This window comes from Citrus sinensis, chromosome 4, assembly GCF_022201045.2.
Source record: "Citrus sinensis cultivar Valencia sweet orange chromosome 4, DVS_A1.0, whole genome shotgun sequence".
In the NCBI taxonomy this organism is placed as follows: Eukaryota; Viridiplantae; Streptophyta; class Magnoliopsida; order Sapindales; family Rutaceae; genus Citrus; species Citrus sinensis.
The window spans coordinates 23,544,464-23,556,853 of record NC_068559.1 but is presented as its reverse complement, the minus strand read 5'-3'; the positions used below and the strand labels follow the sequence as shown (position 1 = coordinate 23,556,853).

General features: G+C 35.7%; 1 protein-coding gene across 1 annotated transcript; it reads left to right on the top strand.

Annotated features, from left to right (window-relative positions):
• The first annotated feature begins 3,177 nt into the window (after nucleotides 1-3,177).
• On the top strand, nucleotides 3,178-11,541 carry LOC102622880 (receptor-like protein 4). Its single transcript, XM_006484349.4, has 9 exons — nucleotides 3,178-3,710; nucleotides 3,784-4,833; nucleotides 5,479-5,629; nucleotides 6,962-7,033; nucleotides 8,260-8,328; nucleotides 9,059-9,130; nucleotides 9,535-9,612; nucleotides 10,279-10,487; nucleotides 11,050-11,541. Exons 1-9 carry the CDS (start codon nucleotides 3,620-3,622, stop codon nucleotides 11,157-11,159), a joined length of 1,902 nt encoding a protein of 633 aa, XP_006484412.1. The 5' UTR covers nucleotides 3,178-3,619; the 3' UTR covers nucleotides 11,160-11,541.
• Nucleotides 11,542-12,390: the final 849 nt, after the last annotated feature.

The window sequence follows — 12,390 nt, the reverse complement described above, 5'->3', positions numbered from 1 at the left end:
CTCCATATTAGTTTTGACTATTCAGCGCCACTGACCCCGATGATGGGAGCTCTTAACTGTGCTCTGTTGACAAATTTGAAGCCGAAATGGCAATATACATAGCTTATACTCATATGGTTACGAGTAATTCAACTATTTCCAAAATTTACGGGTTGAAAATCTAGATAGTTGGTAAACTATTAAGCTTTGATGAAGATCTCAAAATCCAATAACCTCTCACCCTTTTCAAAATAGACAGCGATCTAGTGTTTAGTTGAGTTTTTATTGAGTACTGAATCAACGGTAAAATAAAAATACAAAATAAATCTTGACCATCAATTCTTTACTTAGCAAAAAATAAATCTTAATTCTTTCGTAATTCTCTAAATTGTCTCACACTTTCAATCTCACCAATCACACACAAAAACTATATATAGGATCTAAAAACGCTCCAACTTACATCCATGAGTGCACAAATTATTTTAATTAAATTCCTAATTTAATTTTATATATCATTCGGATCTAAAAACTAAAGATGAGCTATCAGTTTGATTTATTTTTGAGTTCAAGCACTAGCTAGAATCAAGGTAACAAAAGAGAGAGAGAGAGAGAGAGAGAGAGAGAAATATTTTATAATCATACTAATATTAAGTAATGATAAGTTTACAAAGTTAAACAATATATTTTATATCTAAGAACCCATAGTGTTGGTGTATCTTTTATTCATTAGTTATGTGAAATAAACTCATTAGTAATAATATATAATAAAAAAATCAGTTATTACACAATAAACAAAATACAATCATTAATTGGTGACACTCACATTCAACATACAAATTTAATATTTCAATAAGCATATTATTATTGCGAGTAATGATTCTGTTTTGTAGTTGGCTAGCTGATACTACTTTACTATGGGAAAGAGTTGGTGAAAGTTGAGAGATAAATAATAACAAACTAGACAGAAAGCAATTTAATAGTAACTCTGCTACGATATGTGTGGATACCTAAACCTCAAGTAATAAATTTCTAATTGCTAGATGAAATGAATATAAAGCAAAATAAAACTTATATTTAGCCACAAGAAAAAAAAAAAAAAAGAAGATATTTTGACTTGTTCATTTGTCCATACATGTGCGTCTACCGAATAATTCTCAGTCAGAAAACAACATCAGCATGTCACGGGCGATAACTTTACTTAAGCTTACTTGCCATTCATCAACTGCGATAGGAATTGGAAACATTGTCAATCGAGTAGTTTGGAATCCCATTTAATTAAATCAAACCACCCCTTTGATTATTTTACCTTAATTATCATCATTATTATTATTATTATTATTATTACGACTACTACTATTATTGTTTTTCAAATTCCACCTCTTAGGCTCAAAGCAAGTAGACAATGATGTCGTCACATGATATTTTTATAATGGGTAATTTTTTTTTTTCCCGCAAATGTAGCTAAAATTTTGCCTATAAGGAAGGAGATGGGAAAGCAATCCATAAATAAATTGCGGATACTGAAGGGTAGAAATAATTGGCCAACCGTCTCCAACCGCTGCTCTTTGCTTTTGTCTTTATGCTTTATTTTTGACGTCGGCAAATTATAAAGATTTTTAGTTATAAAGGTACCGTCAAGTAGTGACGATTTTGTATGATGATTTAATTATGTTATATTATATGTAACAAATAATAAATTGATGAGTTATCACTTATAATAATTTAATTGTTTCGTATACTGTTAAATTTTTAATTTTGGGTGACAATTTAATAATTATTGTATGTTACATCATATATAACATAGCATCATGACCCTATTTAACAATGTCCAAAGCTAACAGATAAATAAAACTCCCTCATAACTCTATGTTCTTTTTACATAAATGGAAAAAAAACGAGTCTTTATCTCTTATAAGATTTAGAGGTTCTTGAACTATTTTAAGTTTCTCTTAACAATGATATTATATTAAATCTACTGAGATCTAAACCCTTGGATATAGTAAATATTTAAATCTAAATTTAGCTAAAAATTTTTTTAAAAGTCTACTCTAATCGACATGACGGGAGAGGGAAGAAGTGGGATTTTTTTAGCCTTAAATATTATTAATACTTTTTTTTTTGGGTCAGATTTTCTTCATGCATTTGAAACTGTTTTATAGTGAGATTTTTGACATAAATGCCGTCCTTTGGGGACTACAAAAAATTAATTTATATCTTAATATTTAAAAAAAATAAATCGCCAAAAAAAAAAGAAAAAGAAAAAGAGGGCCAGCAGATACCCGGCCCGTTAATTCGCTGCTGTGCCGTGAAGGAAAAAATATTAATAGCGAATCTCGTGCATGGATGCCACGTCTTACATATAAAAAATACAACACCGAAGAGGACTTGTCTGCGTTACAGACTCAGTTAGTAACAGACTGTGAGTTGACAAGATGATATATGGGTGCGTGGCACGTGGACGGCGGATGGAATGGGAGATTATATATGGAACCTGCCATTTCAGTTTTCTTTCGGTGACAAAATGAAATTCTCCCGGTCGCTGACCGGTAACCCGTCACTGAATTTGGAGCACGGGCGCTGTTTGCCTGTTTCTAATGGGCCGTGTTTTGAAAATCCAAATATTTGCCGTTTGATAGTGGAAAAATGTGGGTGGGTCTAGGATTGCAGCGTTTCGATATTTCATTTGCACTCTGATATAGCAAGCGAGGCGACGTTGCATCTCCTGCAAATTTTCTGACTTTGGATCCACGGTGTGTGGTCCAGTTTCAGCGATCGAGGCTGCATCGGAGATAGGCTCACCGATCCTCACATCTGATCGCCGGTGCTTCGTCGCCAATATCGAGGTCCAGTTAGATGCTGCTCAGATTCGTATGAGAAAGGTTACATGCTGGTGTTAATTTCTCCAACCACGTGGCCTTTTGTTGCCTCTCACATCCGGTTGCACACTAACCATTAAAACCGGTTTCCCTATGCTATGGAATTTATTTCCACTTAATTTTCTGACCGCTTGCCAACCCTCCATCTTTTTCTCTCCACATCCAACGATTGAGATCACAGGTCTGTTACTAACAGAGTCTGTAACGTAGACATGTCCCACCGAAGAAAGGAAAGACCTCCGGAAAAGAAGATGACGTCATAATAAGCTGGCAACCAATTTTCGTTTTCAAAAATAATTAATTTTTTTCCCCCCATCACTTTCACTGTTAACTAATCCCACCCAGTGCTCAACCTCTTTCACCTTATCTTCACTTTTTTAATCAACAAATGATCATCGTCTGCAAATTTCGTTTTAGTCGATTTTTCATTGAAGTTGACTCCATCCATCTGCTGCTCGCTACTAACACACACTAAGACAAACCTCCACCAAGATAAACACCATTAATTTCAACAAAGCAAATCTCTCACTGACTTTTTCCACTAAAGAGCTAGCTAGAGCGAGCGCCTTCAATTCATCGTTCCCCCCCCCCCGCTAATCTCGCCCCCACTTTCATTTGTCCTTTTTTCTTTTTCCCATTTTCTTTTTGGCCTTATAATTGGGAGGCTAATAACATTAAGTCCTCACTTGTTTCCGTTTTATGTCCAAGCAATCACTTAAACTCCACCAGCACTACTGTAACACTACATCCACCGCCACGTCAGCATGTCCCTCCTCTCACTCTCCTCCTCCTTCTTCCTCTCTCTCCTCCTCCTCCTCCTCCTTCCACTCTCTCTAGCTTCGTCATATCCATACAGTAAGTAACATTGCATTGATTCGCATTACTTGTTAACTCATTTTAACTGATTTTTATAACACTTTCTCTGCAGAAGCTAGCTACCGCATAGATTGCGGCAGTGCCACGTCGACAACGGATCCTTTCAACACCACGTGGCAGGCCGACGACCGCTACTACACGAGCGGAGCCACCTCGATTGTCTCCGAGCCGTTACACTTCCGCTTCCCTCACGAGAAGACTCTCCGCTACTTCCCTCCCTCCTCCGGCAAGAAGAACTGCTACATAATCCCCAATTTGCCCCCCGGCCGTTACTACATCCGCACATTCACCGTTTACGACAATTACGATGGCAAATCCCACTCTCCCAGCTTCGACGTCTCCGTCGAGGGCACTCTAGTCTTTTCCTGGCGCTCCCCTTGGCCCGAGGGCTTAGCTCGGGACGGCGCTTACTCCGATCTCTTCGCTTTCGTTAAAGACGGTGAACTTGACTTGTGTTTTTACAGTTTTGCCACTGATCCTCCCGTCATTGCCTCCCTTGAAGTTCAGCAAATCGATCCCTTGTCTTACGACGCCGCCACTATTGGCAACAACCACATTCTTGTCAACTACGGCCGGTTGACTTCCGGGTCAAACCAGTGGGGCCCAGGTTTCAGCAAAGACGCCGATGATTTCGGACGGTCTTGGCAATCCGAGGCCGCATCACGGTCACCGAATGCAAAATCTTCAATCAAATCCGTTACCACTAGAGAAAGAATTACCAACACCAATCAGCCTCCGAACTATTACCCAATGAAATTGTATCAAACAGCTATCGTATCGAGTGGGGCTATCCAATACAACCTGGCGGTGGATGCGAAATTGGACTATTTGATTTGGTTTCACTTTGCGGAGATTGATTCAAGCGTCACGAAGGCTGGGCAGAGAGTGTTTGATATACTGGTGAATGACAAGAATGTGACTCGTGTGGATATATTTCATTCAGTGGGGAGCTTTGCCGCTTATAGTTGGCATTATGTGGCAAAGAATTTGAGCAGTACTGAGTTGACGGTGAAGTTGGTGCCGGTTGTTGGGGCGGCATTGATCAGCGGGCTTGAGAATTATGCCTTGGTCCCCAATGATCTCTCCACTGTGCCAGAGCAAGGTAGTTCTTGAATTTTTTTTTTTTTTTCCTTCTAGAAACAGAGAACTGCTCTTTATGGATGATGATATGTTCAGCCGCAAGTTACCATTTTATTCATTAGATGGCTTATAGAAATAGAAACGGAAAAAAAAAAAAAATCTTTGCCTATTCAGTAGCTTAGTTATATGAGAAGCTAAATTTTGTAGTTTCTAGATATGGGGAGCTTTAAAACATTTTATTTGGAATACTTTGTCACCAATACTAAAACTTGCTGATAATGTTGCCTGATTAACAAATATGGCTCCTTTGAATTGCATGCCTTTTACATTTTTGGATTCTTTTAAAAGAATTTTTTGTGGTTTGTTCAGCTGCTGGGGCGATGTACCAGAAGGGAAATATTTATTTACAGTAGAGGATTCAACCTTAATGAACTTTCGTTCTTATTTTGCCATTGTTGCAGTTTTGAGATTTACAGACACTCTAGATTATAATCTTTATAGATTTGCTTTTTCTTTTTCTTTTGGCTTTGGAATGATAGGGAAAGCAGAATTAGTAATGTTGGGGATGACATTTGTGGAGTAAACGAGAGGGAACAAGAAAATATGGGATGTAGGTAGCTTCTATTTTAAATTATGAAGCTTGCTTACTTTGTGTTTGTTTCTGTAGTGATTGCTATGAGAGCATTGAAAGAGTCGCTTCGTGTTCCTGACAGAATGGGTTGGAATGGTGATCCTTGTGCTCCTACAAATTGGGATGCTTGGGAGGGAATTACATGCCATCCTAACAAGGATGAAACTGCCCTTGTGATATCTCAAATGTAAGCTATCTTCTTTATGTCATCCTCTTAATGTTAGTGTTGAACATACAAACTATTTGACATAATGCAACCGATTTTTTCGTTGAAGAAAAATCATTTTGTTGAAAGAAAAAAAGTTAAAAAAGTACTATTTCCAAGACAAGTTGGGTAATTAGTGCAGAGAGCAGGAAATTCAGACCCTTAACAATAGCAAAAACAATTATTTGGCATAAATGGAAGGAATAGTTTTCCGTGGCAGAGTAGTATTATGGATGCTTTATAGTCCTTATTTTCTCTCTGGCATACTTCTGTTATGTCTTTTTGTTCTTTTAGGAGCATTTAGAGGCAGGCCCTTTTTTTTTGTGGGCAGCTTTTTCTATCTTCGTTAAACTTCTTTTCCTTTAGTACATATCTTCTCTTTACACATTATTCCAATTTAATATGTTCCCTGATTTAAACATTGCCGAGGAAATCTTTATGAATCTACCCTTCATTAAGCCAGAGGGAAATATGAGCGAAGGAAAGAGGAAGGGTAAAAGAGCGACCACTTCTCCTGTTTAGGTGGAAAGAATAGAATGTGAATTGGGAACTACCATAAAACTAAATTGTTTCTTTAATAAACTTTGAATGAACAAACAAAATAGGATCTGTGAGGGAAGAGTCAGAGGAATTTATGAGTAAAGGAAAGTGGAAGGGTGAAGCAGCGACCATTTTTCCTGTTTGGTTGTAAAGAATGGAATGTGAACTGGGAAGTAATGTAAAACTAAATTGTTTGGTGAATGAACTTTTAATGAACAAACAAAAAGGACCTATGGACGGAGGAGTATTAGTTTATGTTTCTACTGCATTCTCATATTCACAAATATACATAAATATATTAAACTTCAACACATAAGGGTATGGTAATCTATTTAACCTGTAGTGTCCTTCTTAGAGCATGTAAATGGTGAAGAGTGACAGCACTTTCTTATCCTATCATTTCAGTCCAATTGACCCAATGGGCAGAACAAAGATGGCCTCTCTTCCCATTTTTCTTGTTTACCCTCTTTCCCTCCTATCATAATGTTGATGATGATACTTCACCAATTATAATTTTTTCTGTTCTTTAGTATTTGTAGTTCTACTTAAGCCTCATTTTCCTGTATCATACAAATTCATTAAAACTTCAAAATGTTTCTGAATCACAATGTAGGAATTCCTCCTTATGGTGATGTGATGCTGGCAATGTTTGTCTGGAAAATGGACTCTTTTGGTTTATTTTTATTTATTTTTGGGGGTTTTTTTTGTAACGTTGTGTACATATGACTTGAGAGAATTTGTGTTTATAAATAACTTTTTGATCCATATTTTCAGAGATCTTGGAAGTCAAGGCTTGAAAGGATATATCAGTGACAAGATCAGTCTCTTGTCTAACCTGGTAAACCTGTAAGTAACAGCTGACAACTTTGTATCTGTTAAAGATCCCTTATGGTATCTAGTTTCAACATAGCTTGAATTATTTATTCTATATTATTATTGCCAGTTGCAATTTTATGGGTCCCTGCTTCATATAGGGACACATAGATAGATAACTAAGTTATAGAATTCTGTCTCTTCTCACACATATCCAGCATTCTATTCCTTGTTGATCCCAAGGGATGGAGGAGGCTAGGTAATGTTGCTCCAATACCTAAGCACAATATTTTGGGCTATACCTAACTTTTGCTATGCATTTGACCAAATCTTTGTTGGCCTTACTCTTATAGTGATTGGTTTTGATTAGCACATAATTGACCCATCATTGGATTAGTGGCCAATATTTATCCAGACTGCCATTACAACAACTTTCAGTTTCATATTAAAGCTCTGCTAAAAAGCCCATACCCGTGTGGGTATTCTTCTAGGCATTTTAATTCGTCTATGTATATAACTAAGGCTGCCAATGATGAGCTTTCATTTGTTGGACCTTAACGTGGTTATTCTTTTATTGAGCTTAAGCTTGGACAAGCTTTCTGAACATGCTTCAGCTTCAGTTGTAATATAACAAAGCCTAAATTACCACAAATAGGTTCAATTTAGCTTGAAGAAAACCCAAGCTTGAGCTGCCTTGGCTTTGAGTTTAAGCTTGGGCTCTATTTCAGAGACCTGTATAATTTAAACTGTTCTTGCTTTAACAAAATCATGTGTAACTTTATGGTAGTCTATATGAGTGTCTATACTTGAAAATATATATGATTCAAAGCCCATGTCAACTGAGCTCTGGCTCCTCACGTTTTTATCTTATTTAGCAAATGAGTCAAGATCATGGAGCTTGTGAGCTGCTTGCATCAGGACTTTTTGATCAACTTTGTCTAGTTTACCATGACTAGTTCTGCTTGTCCACCCTCTTTTTCTAATGCCTCCACATTCAAGTTATTCATCAATGCTTCTTCCTTTTGTTTACAAAAATTCAATGTAGATGAGAGAACTTTTTAGAATGGAATATTTTGGCATCCAAAGGCTATGTCTAAGTCTGCCTAACTCTGTACCAACGGTGTTATCTTTTTTCATAGGAACTTTTACAATTACTTTTGGCTAAAAAATTATGATATCATCTGAATCAATTTGATAAAAATTATGATTATCATCTGAATCAGTTTGATCATTTAGAAAAATTTATCCTCTTTTTGCAGGAACTTAAGTACTAATTCATTAGGAGGTACCCTACCATCAGGGCTGGGTCAACAGTCTCTTGTACGACTGTAAGTGGCACAGTGTTTTTAGTACCTGGTTATGGTTATTGTTTTGAATTATTAATAAGAATGATATCTGCTTGTCGATAACTGCTTGTGATTTACTGATTTCCGTATAGAAAATTATTTAATTAAACTCCTACATTTGTCAGCTGTGAATTATCTTTTCATTTTCATTATAGCTTATAAAGCTGGTTTTATCTCAACAGGAAAATAAGAAATAAAGGAAAATTATTTAATATGTATGAGAGCACGACCTAGTATATGGGAAGCATACTAGATACCCCTGAGTATTTCTGAATATCCATTTTCTACTTCATGCATCTAATTTCCTCAGGATACATTCCCTTTTTTATCCTAAATTCCTACCTATCTTTAAAAGAGTATGCTAGTTCGCTCATTCATTGTGGGTTTCTGGTTGATAGTTGGGGCTAAACCTATCCCTGTATGCTTGTGATGTGACAAGTCTGATGTGCTTTTGCAATCACATCTTAAGTCTAACATGAACCATTCTACTTCCAGTTAGTTATTCCTTTCCTCCTAAGGCTTAAAAAGTTCTTTTGTTCGCTTGATGTTTTCATTTATAAATAAATTTGCCATCATCATCCTTTCAGTCTACAGTTGTTGGAAAATTCTTCATTCCATTTTCTCGACTTTCAAATATAATGCCTTATCAAAGTCAGTTGAAATTATAACTGTTGACATTTTTAGTAATAGTTTTTGTCTTAATACTTTTCAGGGATTTGTCAGACAATCAGTTCACAGGGTCGATACCAGATAGTCTAACTTCTTCTTCAAAGCTGCAGCTTGTGTAAGAATTCTGCATGATTCAAATTTTCGACCATTTTTTATTCACTTTTTACTTAGTAAAATGTATTCCTGAGCTGTGCTTCAATGTGTTTTCCAGTTCAGATTCGTAGTAGGTGAAATTTTCCTGTATACATATACATCCTAAGCTTATGTATTTGATGAGTCGAATAATTTAATCTATGTTGGGTGTACTTCATTTCATTTTTTCTAACTTTGATTTTAACATTTTGATCTCCACAACTTCTAGTTTAAATTCCTAATATGGTGCCAACAGTCATTGCTTTAAAAGATAATGCCTGTAATTTTTTCTATTGGTAAATGTAAACCATCTTATTGATTGTTATCATGTTTTCAATGACTGTTTTATAGCTTATGCTTTAACTCCACCTTTTGGTTGTGTTTCAGTCTACTGAACAATAACTTGTTGGAAGGGCGAGTACCAGAGGAACTTTACTCAATTGGTGTGCATGGTGGAGCTTTTGAGTATGTTAAAACTCCAAATTGCTGAATGTAGTTCAGTATTGACTTTACCTTTGACATCATTATTCATTGTTTTGTTCCTTTTTTGTCAAATTTTTCCTGGTTTTTCCCATGTTGCTCTGTTGTTATATAAGCTGATTGGCTTTCACCCACTCCCCACCCAACCGCAACACCCTCCACACCACACCCAACCCTGCCCCAAATAGTGTCTGGAGAATTGTGTTGAAAATGAGGACTGCTTGGTATTGTTTTTGGAAGCTACAACTTTAAATCATTTGGTAAATACTTATTGTTGTGGTTTGGGAGGTACATTAATTTTATCCGATACTTATATGATAAAACTATGTTAATTTTATCTCGCACTTATATGATGCAAATCCTATAACATCATTAAATCATATTTACCCCACGCTATCAACTTTAATCACAGAGACAAGTTTTTTTTTTTGTTTTTTTTTTTTAAAAAAAAAGCAGAATGCCACAACACCTTTATACCAAACAGGCTCACAATTTGGCGGTCTCAAAGTTGAATTTTCTCTCCTGGCTATTTACTTATTAAAATTTTGCTTTATTTACACGTCTTGAGATGTGACTCTATGCTACTCTATGAATTTCTGAAACTAATTTTATATTAGTTTCTAACTCGTACTACACAATGTCTCTTCTCAGCCTTTCAGGTAACAAAGGTTTGTGTGGTGCACCTTCTTTGCCATCATGTCCTCTATTCTGGGAAAATGGAGGCTTATCTAAGGGTGGAAAAATTGCAATAGTGATATCATCCCTTGTGCTTTTCTCTGGGGTTTTGCTAGTGGTGTATATATGCTGCATCAGACGGGGTAGGAATGATTATGACTTTGGTCTACCACAAGATTTAATGTGTAAGTATGATCTCCAAGAAGTTCGAGCTTGTCAGTTTTTTTGCTTTGCTGTTCATTAATATATCGTAATTAAAACTTGTACTATCATTTGGTGAACATGCGCGCAGAATAGGCCTAATAAGTTTGTCTTAAATATTAAAGTCCAATGTCACAAAATCAGCACTTGTGGACTATTATTACTCTCTAATGCTTAAATTGCTAGAATGTGAAGCATATGGAGAAGCTTAAATTCTACAATTAATCACTTGAAATATTCTGTTAACAATATGACAGCATCTTAAGATAATGATTATTCAAAAATATTCTGTTAACAGTACGACAGCATCTTAAGATAATGATTATTCAATCCAGGATTAAAATTAGAATGGATACCTGAACAGATAGTAATACATAGAAGAATAAGAATTCATTTCTCCTATTTTGGTTTTTGTAAAGAAATTCAAATAGAATTAGCAGATATCAGATGATGAATTGCTTAATTATTTCAATGAATCTTGTGTATCTATTCTTTATTCTTTATTCCTGACAGTTCAATTTTGAATTTCATATGATTATGTTCCAGCACTCTCGGCTAAGAGAAACAGATACCAGAGGCAGAAATCCTTGATGCTTCTGGAAATGGAGAGCCAACATGCCAAAGGATTGCCGACACTTCCTCTCAATCCCCGTTAACATCGCTTCCAAAGTAAAAAGAGTACCAAAAGTTGAAAGTCTGTCACTCACTAATTGGGCATAGACGGTGATCCCGATGTGATGGTACAAATAGCTGAAATTAAAGGTGAGCTGTACTGATGGTTTTACCAAAAGAGGAATTGGTTGGTTTGGCTTCTTTCCAATGATTGCATCCCAAGGGAGGGGGGTGTCTCTTGATAATCAGAGTCTGAAGAATACAATGTATCTCATTCTTTATCCTTATCGACAAACAAAAGCTTATGCCTGCCAATGTATCATAACCATTTTTGCGGCATTCCAAGCATATGTATGTTGTAAATTCAGAATTCAGCGCATGTAAAATGGCACCACATATTTATACCAATAGGTCCCAGTTTCATTATTGCTGCATGATTACCTTCGTGCTGATCCGATTCTTCTCCCCAATAATACCGCACAGTGATTTCATGTACTGATTGCTGTGTATTTTTTTGACAACGACTTTAGACAAAGTTGCTGAATATTGTGGTTCGTTCTACTGAATTGTCTTATCAGCTTGTTTCATTGATTGATTGGCTATAGTTCTAATTTAGCTGAAAAAATGAATGAATAAAGGTCCCTGCCATCTTTCCAGAGAAATTCAATTTTAAGAGTCAATATGGTGCACCGTGATAGTGTTGCAATATCTACGAAGTTGAGCATAGCGCTTTATGGTTATTTGAACATACACTGACTTCAACAAAATCTCTTTTTATTAAGAACACCATTTTGAGGCTCCATGCCTCCATAATGACTATTTTTTTTTTTTCCTTTTTCTACAAAATGAAGAATAACAGTAGATATCTGACCGATCGTTGTTGATAGAAATAAATTTCCAATAAAATATCGGTAGATTTGTGGGCTTTAGTATAAATATGTATATCTATATTTTCAGTAGACAATAGATCGCAGCAATTCAAAACCAAAAAAAAAAAAAAAAAAAATCTATCAAGTTACCTTTGCCATCCTTTTTTTTTTTTAATTATGGAATATCTTAAAAATATTTCGATAAAACTTTCAATTAAATAGTAAACTTATGGTATGTTTATTTATTGTGAATGAGAATGAGAATCAAGAAATGGAAGTGAATAATGTGTTTCCTTATTTAAATAAAAAATGTAATTAGAATCAAAATAGCGGACTCCACCTAAAATTGAAAATGATTAATAAAGTTCTCGTTCCTATGAGAGGATGTGGGAATTTGAATCTCGTT